The 20,486-nt window shown below is 44.4% G+C and overlaps 1 protein-coding gene across 1 annotated transcript; it reads right to left on the bottom strand.

Moving 5' to 3' along the window:
• Positions 1 to 3,964: 3,964 nt before the first annotated feature.
• Positions 3,965 to 5,049, bottom strand: SOX21 (SRY-box 21). The gene has a single exon (XM_018568482.1). The coding sequence runs from the start codon at positions 4,968 to 4,970 to the stop codon at positions 4,158 to 4,160; it is 813 nt and encodes a 270-aa protein (XP_018423984.1). The 5' UTR covers positions 4,971 to 5,049; the 3' UTR covers positions 3,965 to 4,157.
• Positions 5,050 to 20,486: the final 15,437 nt, after the last annotated feature.

The raw sequence follows: 20,486 nt of genomic DNA, 5'->3' as shown, positions 1-20,486 counted from the left end.
GTCTAAACGCTCCCACTGAAGGACAAAACAAAAAATAAAAAAGGAGCTCCTTTCAGCATTTCCCCCCTTTTTTCCTGCCAGAAAGAAGAGAAAGGCATAGGGGGGGCACACAGGGAAATTGTCAGTGAATTAATAATATCAGTCTTTTAAGAAAAGTGGCTAACCTTTGAGCTATGCTGGGCTACAGGAGAAAGGCCAAAGGAGAGATTAGCAAAGTTTCAAAAGAGCCAGACACTCCTGGGAAATGTATGGGATTGTGAAAATGACACAACGACAAATACATCCTTCTGTGTTTGGAAATTATATCTACATCACAGGAGTTTCCTGTTAAATGTTGAGGGGTGTTAAAAATAAATAAACTTTTCACATTGGCGTCCCCTTGTGATAAGCAGCTTATAGTGATCGATCAGTAATCATACTTAAAGTTATGATTCAGAACTACGATGATGGAAGATGCTTTCTGGTTGCTGTGGGACACCTAACTCTGTACATCATCCGTGGTCCTCACACATCCTTCTTACAGAAGTCTGATTGCCAAATAATCATTCATTTCTTTTAAAAACAATATACAAGGACAGCATCTAAAAGTCACTTGCTGAACATAACTGGCTACTTAATCAACATAGAACTTTGTGATAGGTTCAGCAGTCCATCGTGATCAATCAGCAATCATGTTCTGATTGATCTAAGTTGGCTGAAAATGCGATCTGGGTGCTGTGGGGATACTAAATTTTGTACATCACCATAGCCCATCGTAATCAATCAGCAATCATGTTCCTATTGATATAAGCTGATATAAGATAGTTACTACGGGAAACTAGACTGTGTACATCATTTGTACTCCCCACACCTCTTTGTTACATAAGTCTGATTAGCAGATAAGCATTTCATTCTAAACAGAAAGAAAACTTTACACAATGACACCACTTAAAAGTTGCCAGCCTGACATAACAGGTTTCTTGTTTAACAAAGAGTTTCCTGGTAAGTTCAGCTGCCTACAGTGATCAATCAGCAATCTAAAGTTCGGATAGATCTAAGCTGGTGGAAGATGCTATTTAGTTGTTATGGGATACTAAACTTTGTACATCGTGCGTTGTCCTCATACATCCTTATAGGTCTGAATGATAAAAAAGCATTCAGTTCTAAAATAAATATGTACATAAACTTTACACATTGACACCAGCTGGACATAGCAGGTCTGTGATAAGTTTAGCAGCCTATATTGATCAATCAGAAATCATACTTAATGTATGGATTGATCTAAACTGGTGGAGGATGCTATCTGGTTGCTATGGGATACTAAACTTTGTACATCGTGCGTGGTCCTCACACACATTCCTATTACATAGGTCTGAATGATAAAAAGCATTCAACTCTAAAATAAATAAGTTTAACAACTTCACTCATTGACACCAGCTGGACATAACAGGTCTGTGATAAGCTAAGCAGCCTATATTGACTAATCAGCAATATTAGGATTGATCTAACTAGTGGAAGATGTTATCTGGTTGCTATGGGATAATAAACATCGATGCGAGGTCCTCACTCATCCTTGTTAGATAAGTATCCTTGCCAAATATATTTTATTTTCACCTTAGTATCCTTCACCAATTTTCTGCTTTATCCCCACAAGTTGCAAAGTTTCTGATCGCTCACATCCATTGCAGAATTACTATAAGAGGACCGTGCAGCCTGGACACCCCAATTGATGTAAAAGCATCAATCAAGGATTGTATATAGGAATGTCACTGGATGCTTTCACATCCATCCAGTGCCCTATGATGACAGGTTTCCCCCCAAATGGTTGAATGTCTCGCTTTAAGTATCATTGTGCAAGGAGTATTAAACTGGTGGATTACTATAGGTCCACATTCAATGCAGGGATGGGAGGAAAAATTTAAAAGCACTGTATTGTCCAGACAGCAGCAGGAAGTTTCTTGTTGAGAAATGAGGGGCTGGTACAAAAGGGAAAGGAAAGTCTTGAAAGGATTTAATTAACCGTGTCAGGCATAATTACCCCTGGACAGCCAAATTAGTTTTGCATAATCGCTCCCAAGCAGATGACTATTGCAAGGACGATAGATTTAAGCGGATCGTTTTAATTATGGCAACACAAGATCTGTGCATGCCATGATACCACAATCTACAATTACTTTCAAATCCATCTTTTTCACACCGCCAACCTGGCATTTTGCAGTATCATTTTTTTGTTACTGTCCCTTTCACATTTTGATAATATTTTTAATAAAACACTTTATATGTGTAAAACTCTACAGCTCAAAATAAGATGTCCCTAACATTACCCTCCACTTAATGCTTTGCAATCAAACAGTCTAAAGTATACTAAGGGATAACTAGACCAGAATATCCAATTGTTATCATCAAGTATTTTAATATAATAAATTCCTGATTGCTACAAACTATTTGCCCCAACAATTCACATGATCATTGTACAAGTGCTCTATCAGCTGCCTTTTTGCATGTCGATCGTGTATTGAAGGACACGATCCATCTGCATTGTGCTGTATCCCCGCAGATCGAGGCCCCTTTGAAGAAATGACAAGGATTTTATTGGGAAGCTCTTCTAACAAGATAAAGTACCCAAGCAACTTTCCCCTCTTAATGTTACTGGACACCTTCACAATGGTCTCAGCGTTCTCAATGGGCTCTGTTCTGCTCAATCATGAATGCCTCTTTTTTTTTTTTTCAGGAAAAGATAATACAACGACTTGTTTTTTTATCTTCTTTCCTATTCACGATTAAAAATGTGATAAATCAGGTTTTTGGCCCTGGATAACAATGGCTTGATTTAGATTTCCTGTTAAATCCATTCAACAAGGAAACAAAGGCAGCCTTTGGGGGATAAGTTACACTTCACCTGGACCAAGCACGTAAGGGCAATTCAGATAAAAATCTTGTTAGTATACTCAACAAGAAATAGAAGATTTTTTTTCTTTCTTTTTAGCTATAATGGGCTTTATTTCAGGTCTTTGTTCAGGGCTGAACAGAGGACTAAGGATCTTTTAGTCATCTAATATTTTTTTAAACCAGTGCCTGATACAGACAAAACAACACATCAAAATTGAATTGTTAAAACCATGTTTTTTTTTCTTTTATCTTTACGTTTGTAGTACAGAAAGCCAAAATAAAAACTAAAAATTACATGTTAGCCAGCTTCATTCACAAATATTAGTCAAAATGTACACATTACAAAAAAAATGACCCAAAAACTCAACAGTGATTGGATTGGACGCAGTTTGATGCGTTAAATGTAGACCATTTAAAGGAAGAAAAAAAAGAAGTTCTGATGATAGTTGGGATCATTTTAGGAGGGAATGGAGCAAATTATTCCTTGCAAACAGTTAATATTTTCCGAAACAATAAATATACATTTAACAGCTACAATAGTTGAAAGGAATTATTTTTGATCATCGTCACAATTGTTTCTTTCTGTGGATGGACTGGGGGTAATAAGTGAGCAGCACATTTTCACTGCCATCTTCAATGTACACAGTTACAATCACACAGACCCTGGACCCTGGACACTGCTTTGCCTTCCAGTGTGACAGGTTGTGATGTGCGTGGAGGTGTTCAGCCCAAAGTAACTATATTTCCTGAATGCTATGGAAAGATCAGCTCATGATTACTAGTAGGGTGCAGATAGTTCACCTGGGCATCCTCCACCACCATGGAGACGAGTATTGGAAGGATTTCAGGACCACAAAGTACACTTGTGTCTAAGTGTCCAGCTTTAGTGCATGCGGAATACAGAAGGTTCGGTACATCCATGTCCTATAATGTATCCACCTTACAAGTGCAGAAAGAAACACATTTCTGAAATGTTCCTTGTTTGACCTTCTTCTGGCCACCGGTTCAGTAGAAGAGGGACTTGCACAGCGTCTGGGGGTGCCTACAAGTTCCTCCACACTGAGGGACCTTGATATGCTCAGTGTTCTCAACACAACATAACCTGTGCAACGGACAGCAGTGGCATCACAACTAAATATTACATATTTCCATACTTTAAATGTATTTCACAGCATGATATGACAAAATGTGACAAGGGGCATCCTGCCCTAGGGCTGGGACCCTGTGTCCAGTATGAAGTTACAGCCGGGTGCTGCGTTGACAAAGCCCTTGTGAGGGCCGCCATGGTGTCATAAAGCGGCAGCATAGGCTGTGGCAGAGTAAGGGTCCAACTGGGGTTTGCCCATGCCTGGGAATAGGATGTAGGCTAGGGGTGGTTGCAGTCCATGACTGGGCCAGGCTGTGCAGTTACATGGGATCATATAGCCTGGATTCCCAGGGGATGGATGGGAGTGAGTGTGCCCCCCGCTGGCAGCTGCCGCCGCTGCTGCAGCCGCTGCCATCCCGGAGAAAGCACCTCCACTGGACTGGTGGTATCCCAGAGAGGAGGCGTAGGGATGTGTAGAAGAGCTGGATGTGATCTCTGCCATCTTGGAGCTTAGATCAAACAGGGAATAGTGACTGGAGGCGCTACCGGCTGCCGCAGCTGCCGCCGCCGCTGCCGCCGCAGAGGGGGGGAAGAAGACCCTGGCTGCTGCTGCGGCCGCTGCGGCTGCTGCTTTCTCCGGATTGGCTAGTAGGGAGTCAGTGAGCATCCCAGCCCCATGCAGAGTAGCGGCCTTTAGCCCCTCATGTTCTCCGGCCAGGCTGTAGTGCATGGGGAAAGCGAACTTGTCCTTCTTCAGCAGGGTCTTGGGCTTCCTGCGGGGCCGGTATTTGTAGTCCGGGTGCTCCTTCATGTGCATAGCCCGTAGTCTCTTGGCTTCGTCTATGAACGGTCTCTTTTCCGACTCTGTCAGCAACTTCCACTCGGCCCCCAGGCGCTTGCTGATCTCCGAGTTGTGCATCTTGGGGTTCTCCTGGGCCATCTTCCTCCTCTGGGCTCTGGACCACACCATGAAGGCGTTCATTGGTCTCTTTACGTGGTCCACCGGCTTAGACATCTCCAGCTGTCTGCACTCCAGGAAGTCCGAGAAGGGCGCTCTCCAAACTGGGCTCAGTGGAGGCTCAGCGTGGCATTCCTTGGGATGTTCCAGGGGGAGCTAAAACAAGGACAGGTAAACCTGTCCAGGAGGAGATGAATGAGAACAGGTAGACTTGCCCAGGGGGAGATGAACGAGAACAGGTAGACTTGTCCAGAGGGAGATGATTGAGAACAGGTAGACTTGTCCAGGGGGAGATCAATGAGAACCGGCAGACTTGTCCAGGGGGAGCACAGTATAAACAGGTAGACTTGTCCAAGAGGAGCTCAGTGAAAATATGTAGACTTGTCCAGAGGGAGCTCAGGTAGACTTGTCCAGGGGGAGATCAATGAGAACCGGCAGACTTGTCCAGGGGGAGCACAGTATAAACAGGTAGACTTGTCCAAGAGGAGCTCAGTGAAAATATGTAGACTTGTCCAGAGGGAGCTCAGGTAGACTTGTCCAGGGGGAGCCCAGGGAGATCAGGTAGACTTGTCCAGGGAGAGCTCAGGTAGACCAGGTAGACTTGTCCAGGGGGAGCTCAGGGGGATCAGGTAGACTTGTCCAGGGGGAGCTCAGGGGAATCAGGTAGACTTGTCCAGGGGGAGCTCAGGGGGATCAGGTAGACTTGTCCAGGGGGAGCTCAGGGGGATCAGGTAGACTTGTCCAGGGGGAGCTCAGGGGGATCAGGTAGACTTGTCCAGGGGGAGCTCAGGGGGATCAGGTAGACTTGTCCAGGGGGAGCTCAGGGGGATCAGGTAGACTTGTCCAGGGGGAGCTCAGGGGGATCAGGTAGACTTGTCCAGGGGGAGCTCAGGGGGATCAGGTAGACTTGTCCAGGGGGAGCTCAGGGGGATCAGGTAGACTTGTCCAGGGGGAGCTCAGGGGGATCAGGTAGACTTGTCCAGGGGGAGCTCAGGGGGATCAGGTAGACTTGTCCAGGGGGAGCTCAGGGGGATCAGGTAGACTTGTCCAGGGGGAGCTCAGGGGGATCAGGTAGACTTGTCCAGGGGGAGCTCAGGGGGATCAGGTAGACTTGTCCAGGGGGAGCTCAGGGGGATCAGGTAGACTTGTCCAGGGGGAGCTCAGGGGGATCAGGTAGACTTGTCCAGGGGGAGCTCAGGGGGATCAGGTAGACTTGTCCAGGGGGAGCTCAGGGGGATCAGGTAGACTTGTCCAGGGGGAGCTCAGGGGGATCAGGTAGACTTGTCCAGGGGGAGCTCAGGGGGATCAGGTAGACTTGTCCAGGGGGAGCTCAGGGGGATCAGGTAGACTTGTCCAGGGGGAGCTCAGGGGGATCAGGTAGACTTGTCCAGGGGGAGCTCAGGGGGATCAGGTAGACTTGTCCAGGGGGAGCTCAGGGGGATCAGGTAGACTTGTCCAGGGGGAGCTCAGGGGGATCAGGTAGACTTGTCCAGGGGGAGCTCAGGGGGATCAGGTAGACTTGTCTTGCATGGGAACAGGTAGACTTGTCCAGGAGGAGCTCAGTGAGAACAAGCAGGCTGGATTCAATGGTTAGCTGGGTTCGGTGGAGCTCAGCAGGATGGTCCAGGGAGAGTTCAGTGGGGTGTTCCAAGGGTCGATCAGTGGAATGCTCCAGAGGGATCTCAGTGTAACAGGTAGTCTGTCTGCAATGACCTGCTGGGTAGGGCTGCTCCAGGAGAAGCTCGGTGGGAACCGGCAGGGTGGCTGCAATCACTTGCTGTGCACTGGGAAAGTTAGCAGTGTCCCACATGAGCAGCACTGACAGTCTGCTGAAGAGGTCTCACTGACTGAATGACACTGGCTGCTGGGTTGTGCTCTGCTCCCTCCTGCACACTCAGCAGCAGTCAATCACACACAGGCGGGACAACAAGTGAAATCAATCCCCGGAGCCCAGTCGCTTAGATGCCGTGTATAGACATTCCGATGTCACTGTCCAGCACTGGTCCGGGACCTCCAGCACCCTGTCCTGGCTGAGGAAGACTCCGCACACAGGACATGCTCGACCTCCACGCCGAAGTGATAGTGTGGGAATGGGATCAGATCTCACCGCCAGGTGCACGGCTTAGCAGTTGGCCAAGTTTCTGGCTTCTGTCCTCTCTCTGTGACTGAAGGAAAGCGAGGAAGGGATCATTTTTTTTTTTGGTAACTGAATCTGGGCGGGGGGAGCAAGGTGGGTGTGTGACTGGAGATGTAGGTAGGAGGGGCTGCCAGGACGACTTCTTCACTGCTTGCAGTGTGTTCTAGGCTAAGTCTTGATGGGTGACCCCCGCACCTGGTGACTTCTCATCCGCAGCGCCTGGTGCGGTCAGCGCTGGGCTGCGGAGAGGTCACGTGATGGCCAGGCTCTCATCACTTGATCGTGCGGAAACTTTCATAGAAGGATACAAGTGATCTATAGAGGGTCAGATCAGAGCAAAGTGCAGCAATACCTATTATAGTAAAGAAAGAATACAGATATGTATTTTATTCTTTTACGAAGCACACAATTACGATGTTCAGAAAATCTCCCATTATGTAAGAGTGAAGCATTTGCAGAACTGCTTACAAATCCAGCTCTGATCTGACAGTAAATATTCACATGCAAAGATCCTTTTATAAACTTGTCTGGGCAACACTTTGTCTGTGACGCCCCAAAGGGAGCTCATCATTCAGAATAGGCATAGATGTGATGTGAACGTGCTATTGGTAAGATGATGATCGCTTTATAAACCTGTGTATTGCCACTTGTCTCTTTGTATGAGGTATAAACACCAGATCGCCTGCATGCTGGGTGTAGCTGAATGGAATGTCACTGTGAAAATGTTTCTTTGTAACTAGATGGTACACAACTGAAACAACTTTATTTCTACGTGAGAATGTTTTTTTGTCTTTAGTGCATGTTTACATTTCCCTGTGATGCTTATCTTGCCGGCTATTAGTACCTACACATTGTTCTCATGCTGTATGTTCAAGCCATGAAAGCGCAAACCATGTCACAAGTGTTTAAGTAACAAATTGACTTGACAGTCAGGACAGACTAGCTCGCCCTGTTTGTTGCTTGTCACTTTGAAGGTGGCGTGCTAGTGTGGTATGTGCACTAACCCCTTCACTGCCAAAATGCTGCCTTTCAGGGACACACAAGGCATGGGAGATATTCCATGCCGACAGCAGTCATCTGATAAAAAGCAGATTATTTCAATAGGGACTGAATATTTGTTTTCCTTGTATACCACCCTTCTACAAAAAGCATGATGACATATGAAGAAGTCACTAATATTACTGTAAAATCCACACTCTTCTTCTGTTCTATAGATCTGTGAATGCTTCATACTAGGGGTATAATCTTGTTCTGCTCTATAGATCTGTGAATACTTCATATTAGGGGTACAATCTTGTTCTGTTCTATAGATCTGTGAATACTTCATGTTAGGGGTACAATCTTGTTCTGCTCTATAGATCTGTGAATACTTCATATTAGGGGTACAATCTTGTTCTGTTCTATAGATCTGTGAATACTTCAAATTAGGGGTACAATCCCGTTCTGTTCTATAGATCTGTGAATGCTTCATATTAGGGGTACAATCTTGTTCTGTTCTATAGATCTGTGAATGCTTCATACTAGGGGTACAATCTTGTTCTGTTCTATAGATCTGTGAATGCTTCATACTAGGGGTACAATCTTGTTCTGTTCTATAGATCTGTGAATGCTTCACCCTCCAGAAGGAAGGACAGTGTCAGCGCCAATTTAGAGATGATTTGATGATCTACAGCTGAGTGATACACAAATAAGATACATTTTTGTTAATAGTTGAGGTACTTGAATGTATTTTTAAGATGTAACTCTTGAGTTTAGTGTCACTTCAATGCTAATAATCTGCAAGAAAGCAGTTTTAGTTGTCGCCAGCCATTTGGGTACAGCCCAGCTTATGACCCCCTCAGATATTACTAATCACTAACATTGTCACACTAATCCTTTTCCCCATCCTAATATTAACACATATCTGAAATACATTGTTAACACTTATTTTATCACCTACAAGCGAGAATTAGGTGTTAACCCTGAAAAATAATCGAAACACCTAACTTATCCAAAGTGTAATTCCACTTTTGCAGCCAAATGGATAGCACCTACTTTCCAGTATATTTGTTACATGCTCTCATTCGCATACTATAACAATAAAAAGATATTTAAAAATGCTGCTTACCTTTAAGAATTCTTTTTCTGAAAACTCCAGTACCAAAAAAAATCCTTCTTAGTTTCCACTTGCTAGGCAATGTCTGTGAGGGGGCTGGGGAGCTGTGTTTGCCATAAATAACCCCGTGTGTAGTGTGCTGGGAGATCTCATTATTATTTGTTAACTAGATGTGCAGGACTGTCGGTTCTAACAAAGGGTTAAATATCCCAAGACATTATATTTTAATATACTGCCTCTCAGTCTTGTCCCTCCAGTCTGTCTCTTAGCTGCACTTTGCCATATATATGTATATATATATAAGCAGTCTAAGCTGTACATAGAGTCCTATAATCTGCTCCAAAGAAACCACTTAGGCCCCATTCACACCAGGGCATTTAGTTGCACATTTTTTCCCCATGTATTCCTATTGGGGCTGTTCACACAAACATCACGCGTCAAAATACACCTGGTGTTTGAAATAGTCCCTGAGTTTATTTTGTGGCACTTATTAGCTAATTTTGCTCCATAGACTTCAATGTAAACACGCAATTAGCGTTTTTTTTGGCTGAAACCGCTTTTCATTGGACGACTGTAAAACGAGCTGAATGCACGGCTTAAAACAATACTGCTTATGAACAGAAAACGCCTGTAAAACGCGCTGAAACGCACATAAAACACTTGCAAAAGCATGCTAAAAACCACGAGTAACGTGTGCTGAAACTCTGTCGCTCTGGTGTGAATGGGGTCTAAAAAGATAATAAAATATTTAAAAAAATATTTTTAGGTTTGCTGTGTGAATGGGAACACATAAGAAACATACAGTGGTGTTTTTTCTAATTTGACTGCAAAGGTGGAAATACATTTTGAAGTAGTTGTATATGCTAACTGAATGACAATGCTATCATTGGCATTTTTTTATCAAATAATTGTTTTCACTTTCTCTTTAAATCCTTTGTTACATCTCAGTGCCGTTGATCTCCCACAGCCTCTTTGTAGCCACTACTTGTCTACATGTCCACAACACTCCAGGGGTGGCTGCATGGCATTTTTCAGGGTGGATCGCCTAATGGTGACAACAGTGGACCATGCCCGTGCAATGGGTGCTGGAATGGCCATCGCCACATGTAGACTTTACCAGGTGCCCATGTGAGAGAGAGAGAGAGAGAGAGAGAGAGAGAGAGAGAGAATCTATAATACAACGTAGAATAAAAAGCTCATTTACAATACATCCAAATGAATTGTCAAGAAGACTGACCACTTTTACTATTTATTTTTTTTGTATTAAAGGGTCCCCAAGCAAAGAACTCATGTGTATGCTGCAATTCATAATACGATCAATTAACCTGTTACTGTAGAGTCTGTCAGTGTCTGAATTCATTTATAATGCAATGCTAAACTCAGTGTGGTTGTCACCATTAGGGTTGACGTGTAACAAAGAACTCTAACGTGAGAGAGGCATGTGTCACTTGGGTAGCTGCAAGCAGGAGTCAGACTTGAGGACATGGGTGCAAAAGTGCACAGCAAAGGCTTGAGGCTGCAGATGTAGATATGGCACAGTGGAGGCTCAGACTGTGGCTGCTGTGGAGGTTGCAGGAGCAGCTGAGGTGCAACAGAGGCCACGGGTGCAGTAAAGGTGCTTTGAAGAATGCCGGGAAAATGCTGGGTAGAGATTCTCGCTCAGCTTCCAGCAACCAGTGACATCACTGGTTGCAAGGAGCTGAGCGGATACTCTCCAGAGTCTCTGCAGTGTGCCTGCCACCCTCTTTATGGCCATTGAGGGTGAGAGAGAGAGAGAGAGAGAGAGAGAGAGAGAGAGAGAGAGAGAGAGAGAGAGAATCTATAATACAACGTAGAATAAAAAGCTCATTTACAATACATCCAAATGAATTGTCAAGAAGACTGACCACTTTTACTATTTATTTTTTTTGTATTAAAGGGTCCCCAAGCAAAGAACTCATGTGTATGCTGCAATTCATAATACGATCAATTAACCTGTTACTGTAGAGTCTGTCAGTGTCTGAATTCATTTATAATGCAATGCTAAACTCAGTGTGGTTGTCACCATTAGGGTTGACGTGTAACAAAGAACTCTAACGTGAGAGAGGCATGTGTCACTTGGGTAGCTGCAAGCAGGAGTCAGACTTGAGGACATGGGTGCAAAAGTGCACAGCAAAGGCTTGAGGCTGCAGATGTAGATATGGCACAGTGGAGGCTCAGACTGTGGCTGCTGTGGAGGTTGCAGGAGCAGCTGAGGTGCAACAGAGGCCACGGGTGCAGTAAAGGTGCTTTGAAGAATGCCGGGAAAATGCTGGGTAGAGATTCTCGCTCAGCTTCCAGCAACCAGTGACATCACTGGTTGCAAGGAGCTGAGCGGATACTCTCCAGAGTCTCTGCAGTGTGCCTGCCACCCTCTTTATGGCCAGAGTGTCCCAGGCTGTTAACAGCAGGTTGGAGAGATGTGTGTAGCCCTTACTCTTAGCAACCTGGCACACTCTTGCCAGAAAGGGGGCGGCAGGAACACTGGAAACATTGTGCAGCAGATGCCTGCCACCCCCCACATAACCCGAAGAGATGCCGCCTGAGGCAACAGCTGCTCAGACTGCCTCATTATAGGAACAGCCCTGTACTAAGTGATTGCACAGGATTAATTGCTGTTACTTACTACTGTGCAAAATGCACCATAAAGACTCTGTGATCATAGGAGATTTTAGTAGCATGTCTGCATGCATGTGAGTAGCTAGCTCCGCCCAACTGTTTTCTATTGGCCGGCGGTTCTGTCACCGTCAAAAAATAAATACATTTGGCCATATGAATGCATTGCTAGATTCCTATGGGCTAGTTCAATTTGCAATAGCCAATAGCAAACTAGCTATTGTACCCGCCCTCTGCTGCTGTCAATCACTAGTGGGGACCTGATGGAGAACTGCAACAGAGGGCGGGTACAATAGCTAGTTTGCTATTGGCTATTGCAAATTGAAATAGCCAATAGGAATCTAGCAATGCATTTCTATGGTGAATAAAAAAATTAAATAAAGCAGTGTTTCTCTCCTGGGCGGCCGGGAGACTCCCGGAGCGCCCAGGAGAGTTGGGCTGTCTGGAGATCAGTGTCCCTGGTCAGCTGGTAACCAGGGACGCGGATCTCTCTGCAAGTGGCCGGAGCCAGCCGTAAGATCACGGTTGGCTCCGGCCAGCTGTCAGAAGCAGGCTGTCGGCCAGCCAATGGCCGGCCGCTCGGACAGCTTTGGCTTTCAGCGCGGCTCAGTCGAGCCGAAGCATATAACTTCGGCTCGACTGAGCCGCCCGGCAGACTTCGGGGAGCTGTATTGGCTTCTACTGAACCGAAGGGGTCCTGGGGCCGAAGCTAGATGAAGGATCGGCCGAAGCTATGGCTAGATCCGTCCGCTGCTTCGTGAATAGACCTCTAAGTGACATGCCACCGCTGGAGCGGAAGAGGAGATAGGCTATAGGGATCGGACTAACAGCCAGCCGGGATCACGGTTAAGGTGAGTATAACTTTGTTATTTTACCTCCCTAAACAAAACAAGCACTTAACCCTTGTAGTGTAGGAGTAGCCCCACTGCAAGGGTTAATACCTGATTTGACTGGAGTTTTGCTCTAGGAAAATATTCTGTTTTTGAGAAATACACATTTAGATTGACATTGAATGACTTTTAATGATTATGTAACTTACTCAGGAACTTAGTATAAAGTTTATTTTAATGGTTCAAAAGTTTCTTTCAATGGAGTCCTTCTGGCTGTTGTGCAGAGGACATAGTAGTTCTGTTTCCTCTCCTATACTGTCCAGTCATGGGCTGCGGCAGGTTCATCATGACCTGGACTCAGAAGAAGAAGATTTAAAGATGCTGGCCATTAGACTGGGCACATCTAGTGGCAGAAAAAAGCATTGCAGGGGAAATTTCTGAATTGGAAATGTACATTGCAGCAAAAGCTCATTTTGGTATTGTATCTTCTAATGGGCTATTCATTGTTATCTTTTTATTTTTGGCTGGAGTTCTGCTTCAATCAAAGGGAACCTATCTATAATTTCACTGCAGAACAGTTAACACTTTGACATTTAAATGGTAGCTTTTGATTTTTTCATAGTTTGCAACAAAAGACACAAAAACATAGCCAAACACTGAGCTGCTGCAGCTTCTTCTGTGTCCAGTCAATATGATGGGGTAGGAAAGGTCTTCACAGCAAAACACCAGCAGGCAATTTTCCAAAACGTCTACCATCAGAAGGGTAAGTGTCAATACTACAGAGTTTAGTGATGAGTAAACTTCATAAAGCTCACTCTTCATGTTGATGACCTTGTGGGCCTGTAAATGGCTTTAAAAATGAGTACAGATACAATTAGAGGTGGAAAGATGTTTTTTTTTCTGCCACCTTTATTAACTTTGTTGCTGTTCTTTTTTGTCCAGTTTTATTTCTTTAGGGAATGGTGACACTAGGCATGCTCAGGGGCGATGAAGTACTAGAATTGTTTTTCTATCCTCCATCTTTGGCCACTATAATACACTGAGACTGCGTAAGAAAAAAATAACATATGGTACTTTTTGCTTTTATTTTTGTTTTTCAGCTGTATCTTTGTCCAGCTAACCAACAAAATAAATGGCATGCATCATAAACAGGCCTTATGTGTCTTATGGCCAATGTGAAGTAAAAAAGCACACATTCCTACCCATATTGATCTCTAACCACTTTCCTTGTCGTATGCTTCATTTCTTTAACATTAATAGGAATATATCAGATGGAATGACACTCCAGTATGGTGTGTTGCCTAGCTGCAAATTCTGGTGAGGAGTTGCAGTCAGGGAGAATGAGAGAATGAAGAATCAAGGGGTCATTTGGTTTACCTACTATGGAGCTGCATGGTTCTTTCTGAAAATCTGTACTGAGCACCCTTATCTTAAAGTGTATTTCCACTTTTGCAGCAAATTAGAATAACACTTACTCTATATTTGTTACGTTCCCATTCACATTGCATAATAAAAATTGCTGCTTACCTTTCTACGTGCTTTTCTCTAAAAACTCAAAATCTGCAAAAATCATATTTAGTTCTCCCTTTCTCTGTAATGTATATGAGGTGGCTGGGGTGTTGTGCTTGCCATAATCATCCTGTTTGTATTGTGCTGCCCTGTTATATTATCAGTTGCTAAATAGATGTGATAGGCTGTCTTAGCAAAGGCTTAAAGCAGTGGCGTAACTAGTGACCTCAGGGCCCCATGCAAGAATCCCATGAAGGCCCCCCCCCCCAAGAAGACACAAATTAGATTTTTTTTTTTAAACAAAATTAGACAAGGAAAGAAAAAAAAACCCCACTGTCCTCTTTCATCTCCCCCTTCATGTCCCCAGCGACCCCATGTCACCTTCGTTGATACTTCCAGCTCCCTGTCTCGGTCTCCCCCTTCGTGTACGCAGCACTCGGCACTCGGCGGCAGTTCTGTGTGATGAGGGGGCGGGGATTACACCGCTCCCTCTCATTGGCTGCTGCCCGGCTGGATGATGCTTCACGCTGCGCCCGGAACAAGATGAGGGGAGCAGCGTGAAGCATGTAGGGCCCAGGACGGGAGGAAGAGGTCCCGGGACTGGTAATCAGCGGTCACCAGTGGCCCCTTCCTCCTGTCCTGAGCCCCCTCCAAGTGGTCGAACTCCAGGGCCCGGTCGTGGCCGCGACCTCTGCGACCCTGGTAGTTCCACCACTGGCTTAAAGATCTCAAAGCTTGGGTGGTACCTTATATGTTGAAGCACGTTTAAAACAACTGTCCCTCAGTTTGACCTAAATTCTCAGCCCTGTCGCTATCAAATGTAGTCTCCGTTTGACAGTGACAGGGCTGAGAGCTCATAACGCTACTTGGCTGCCAGGGAGGTGATGTGCCGACAGGGCAAACTAGGCGGCCGCGAGGCCCTCGGGAGTGCGAGGCCTAAGGCGACCGCCTAATTTGCCTAATTAGAGAGCCGCCTCTGCCTAAAACTCAGAGTTGGTACCCACAGGTCTCCCTGAAAACCCTCTTTTAGTTCTATTACTGTGATATGAGAAATCTTCTATATTATTGTAGCGCTCACCCCTCGAAGGAGCCACTGGAATAAACGGGTCATCACTAGTTGTCTAGGGGATTTGGTCTTCAGCTGCCCCATTAGCACTTAAACGCCCTCTTCTAGTGGCCACAGAGCTGATGTCCACTCCAGTAATGCAATGCTGAATAACTTTTATTAACATATTCATACTGGGGGAGAGGGTTTAGGGATCTGAGACATCCAGGGTGTAACGGACATAGACTCAAGGGCTCACCAGACCTTTGTTAGCATCTTAGTGTAGATCCACTTGTGCTACAGTGAATAGTAATTGGAGTAACCGATGAACACGGGATGAGCACAAATCCTCAGCGGGAGAGATACCATCCAGGGACCTGAAGTCCTTTAAGTTCCACGTACCTTCAAGAGCCATCCATTTTCCTGATTCTCCTCCTCTGGCAACAGCACAGGCCTCCTCCATAATTGAGGCCCAGGGAAACACTTCCCACACTTCAGCCTCTGTCCACCCTCAGGCCTTAGGCATACCCAGTCCTTTGCTAATCCATGGCTGGCCCCGTACTAGTCTGAGCTCATGGCAATTCCCTCCAGTATATGTAGCCTATCCCAGCATGCAACACTGATAGAAACCCAGTGATTGGCTGCTGTACTGTAAATACACCCACAATGGCTCTCATTGGCTGTCCTACAATACAGAAGAGCCACACTCCACCCAGGTGGGTTCAGTCAATGCCAGACACCTGGAGTTAACCAGATAAATTCCAACTATAATCCAACCAAGCTGACTACAGCCCTGGCAATAACTAAATGTCTAGTAGGCACCTTACAAAAGGGGATGGGGGCTACACTATAAACAACTGCTAGAAACTACTGACATGTTAGGAAAGACTGATGGAGATGGGTACCATGTCACAAAAGAGTGGTAGTGAGTGTTGGCTCAATACAATAGACTTCTGAGAACTGTTGTGTTACAAAAGATTGCTAAGGGATTTCTACATGCTACAAGAGACTTCCCAGGGGGACTGAGAAGTGGGCTTGGTGCACATTACAACAGGCTTATGAGGATTGATGACATGCTGTAATAGATCGCTAAAGGCTGGTAGTATGCTAAAAGGATCTGTTGAGAACTGCTGGCATGTTGTAAGAGACGTAAGAGGACTGCTGACATGTAAAAGGGATTACTGCCCCATTCATCCTACTTAAACTATATGCAAAAGTGCATGGAAGCTGTGCTTCAGGAGTCAGCATTGATTAGGAGTAGAGTGTAGTATGCCAGTGAGTCCCCTCGAGGGTCATTCGACCTGTTGTGGCACTTTCCGCTGGGTATGCAAATGAACATATGGTTCCACTCAGTCTCACCTACAAAACACAACTTATCAGGATGCTCTTCATATACATTAAAGCATAGTTCAATTTTTGCAGTCAAATTTGAGAAAACCCCTCTATATGTTTATGTGCTCCTATTTACATAGCATATCTAAAAATAGTTGTAGCGTCCCCCTGACTTCAGGGGGCAGGGGGAGCTGGCATTTCACCTCAGGGATGAGTCCATAGCTGGTATATGCAATGTGAAAGGAACATTGGGCACCAGTCACGTTAAGGATTTTCTAATGCTTTATTCCATGAATGACAAAAAGTAGTGGAAGAGGGTTGGGGCTGCAGACATCTTGGACAAGACAAAGCTCCAGACTCACCGACCTACTTTCCAGCTTCACAATGTAAAGAGCCTTTAAACTGAAAATGCGCTGACACTGTGTAAGAGAACCATAGCTGGTTGACAGACATGTTTAAGATCTCCCCTGGGTGAGACACCAGACTTCTCTCTGAGGTCCAAACCCATCCTGGCTTCTCCGGCATCTCCAGCAGACAAACTTCCTCCCTGTCTCTCCATCTCAGGAATAATCCTGACCCTGACTGGGTCCACACCTGACCACCTGTAGGCTTCAGGCCTGATCGCACATAATGCACCCACCCCAAGGTAGCAGGCCTGGAGGAGAATGGGAAGCTCACATGGTTAGACTTGGATATTTATGTCTTCCCCCAGCATGCACCACTGGGCATGAACCTCCTAGTGATTGGCTATGGAGACACAGATATCCATAACATTCCACTATTGGTGGCTCTGCTCTGTGGCAAGGTTACACCCAACTGCAGGCAGATATAATCAATAACAGAACACTTAGGGAAGCCAAATTAGCCCAGAGAGTGTGTAGTCAGCTACACAGGATACAGACCTAGCAAAATTAAATTGAAGTAGTCACCCTGCTCAAAGCAAGGTGGTTACATAATTTAAAAAAATATATTTCTAACCTTTTAGATGTCTATTTGGTGACTGAAGACCTTTGTGCAGGCTACTTTGAGCAGCTTAAACTACAGGTGAAACTATAGTGTCAGACTGAGGGTCAGACTGAGCTTCCTCTCATTAACACACAATGCCTTGAAGTCTTTAACCCTTTGTTAGGACAGACCGTGTTCAAATCTAGTTAACAACTGATAATGAAATCTGCCAGCACAGTACAGACAGGGTTAATTATGGTAAACTTTAGCCTCCCCTCCAGTCCACTCCTTAACATTACATAGGGAGAGGCTAGTAAAGGCGGAGCAAGTGTCAAGCAGTACAGGGTGGACTGTATCTTGTTTTTTTAAATATATTTTAAATAAAAGAAAGTATATTTTTTAAATCTAGAACAGTGTCAGTCTTTTAGTTTTAGTGTTAGTTTTTTTAGGCAAGTAAAAAGCACATAAAAAGGTAAACATCATTTTTTTCAGGTTATGCTTTATGAATAGGAAGATGTAACAAATATAAAGTAGATGTTATCCCATTTTGACTGCAAAAGGGGAACTGCACTTTAAAGGTGCCAATACACTTTACAACCCTTGCAAGACTTTTGTCTTGTGAGGGTTGTAAAGTACGTAAAAAAAAACGTACGATCTGCCCATCTTGGACAGGCAGATCGTACTTGCGATCATTGCAAAGCCCGCCCCCCTGAGGGGCGGGCTTCCGATGACTGCAATGCTGAACGGGCAGTGTGCGCGTGCGCACACCGGCCCGTTCGGCAGTCATCTCTCGATCATGTTAAAAACCAGCCGAAAATCGTACGATTCTCGGCTGGTTTTCCAACATGCTCGAAATACAAAAGTCGTACATTAGAAACGGTTGCACGCCTTCCATACACTGCACGATTCTCATACGATCGCGGGATTTCCAGCAATTCTCGTACGAGACTCGTGCAGTGTATGGGCACCTTTGGTCCCAAACCCGGACTAGATTGCAGCAACATGTTATGAAAACCTGGCCTGTGACCCAAATCACTTTGTTTTACTAGCTTCCGCTTGACACTTTTTTAGATTTAAAAAATATACTTTATTTTATGTAAAATATATTTTTAAAAAACAAGATACAGTCCACCCTGTACTGCTTGACACTTGCTCCACATGGTGCAGGCCTTTACGGAAATATCAGTGTTTTGGGTTGCATTGCCCTTTAATTCTCTATGAAGCAAAAGCCCACTATTTTCTAGTCACTGAAGTGCAGAGCACTTGTGGATAATTACCCATCATAAGATATATTTCTGTTATACCGTAGTTGTATGCATTCTGCCAGCTGTGTGGGATGCTTCTGTAAATTAGTGAATGAGAATAATGAGACATGATAGCAGTGTTTTCCACCGGCATTTGTCGACACAAATACATATAAATCATTAGGACCATCAAATAAGATCTTAAACTCTAATCAGACAGTAATTTAGGAGGAATCACAGCCTTAAAATAGTAGCGGATACTGTCTGATAGCAATCTTTGGCTAATCATTGTATCTGGCTTGAAAGCTGACTCACTGGCTCAATAGATTTATCAACAAGCTGTATTTATAGATCCACACTGTGTTTTTATTGCTTTTGTTTGTGCTGTAGAAGTGTTTCCATACTCTAACTTGGTAGCTGACATTTTCTTTTGTGCAGCCGTCAGACACCAATTCCCCATCACATTCAGCTGTCAAAAGTTGCCAGGCGCTAGCACCCTGAACCTATTACAGAGCACCTTCCCATTTATTGTATGCATGCCTAGTATGTGTTTGAGTGTTTACTATGCTTAACAGTACAATCTTTGTGTAAACTGCTAGTAAACAAGAAAAGCTTGTCTAAACTGACACTGATTATATAACTCATCACGTGGAATGCTAATGGATTAGGTGCTTATTATATTCATGTATTGAAATACAACATTTTCATTGTTCACAAGTACAGACAATAAATAACTCCGAGATTCTATCACAAACCTTATTGTAAGCAAAGCGAAATGGAAATGACAATACCTATAAGAAGGGTAAAGATTCTAATCACGCCAGAAGTATATCTAGGGAGTTTTGTGCCCTGTCAACAGATCAGTAATAACATCAACCTATTTTAAAGTGCTTTTGCAGGACGGTAGAAAGCTTGATAGAAATACAAACTTTCATTGCATTATTAAATATTCAGTTGGTTTGAATAATTGGAACACTTCTAATGTAAATAAAAACACAATAACCAAACATACAATATGTCATTGCTTAAAGGGTAACTCTACTTTAAAAATAAAAAAATCATAAAAAAATGAATAGAGCATATATAATTGTTTTAATGTTAAAATGTTAAGGTTAATACAAATTAGCTTTCCATTTAAAATTGTAGCTGCTGTAATGTTCGAAATTTATTCTAAATCTAAAAAATTCAATACAAAATGGCGACCTCATGGCATTCTGTATACAGTGTCTTGAACTCCCCCAGAAAGGTCTCTTCCTGCTTCTGTGATTGGCTGACTGATTTTCTTCAGAAGTCTACACTAAGATACCAGTATAATTTTTGTCATCCCTTGCAACAGAAATTTCATTTTTGGTGGGATGCTCCTTAAGGGTTAATGATGTAGATCACTTCCCATTCATTCATAATTAGGGACACAGTAAACATACTATGTCCCCAATTATTTACAGGCAGTTAGCAAACACTGAGCGCTGATTGCTTGTACCCGCTCTCCATCCTGATTCGCTGTCACAGGAGGCTAAGCAGGTGGTGTGGGGAGGAGAGCTCGGTCTCCTGTGACAGCTGACTCCTCCCCTGTACCACCGGCCTGGCCTCCTGTGACAGCTGACAGCTGTCTCCGCCCCCCACACCGCCGCTCCCCATACTTATTTGTCAGCTGGGCGGTGCTGGAGGAGAGCTCGGCCTCTTCTGACATGCTGGCCGCTCACATAACTATCCTCCGCCAGACTGCTCGGCCTCCTGTGACAGTTTCTCTCCTCCCTGCTGGACACTGCACTGTGTCAGAGGGGATACAGAACAGCGCCCAG

The sequence above is a fragment of the Nanorana parkeri genome, unplaced genomic scaffold, assembly GCF_000935625.1.
Source record: "Nanorana parkeri isolate BGI_ZX_2015 unplaced genomic scaffold, ASM93562v1 scaffold1195, whole genome shotgun sequence".
Lineage (NCBI taxonomy): Eukaryota > Metazoa > Chordata > Amphibia > Anura > Dicroglossidae > Nanorana > Nanorana parkeri.
The sequence above is the reverse complement of the archived record's forward strand: the minus strand, read 5'-3'. Positions and strand labels throughout refer to the sequence as shown.

Coding starts and splice junctions, on each gene's coding strand:
- SOX21 (XM_018568482.1), bottom strand. CDS start 4,970: ATGTCTAAGCCGGTGGACCACGTAAAGAGACCAATGAACGCCTTCATG.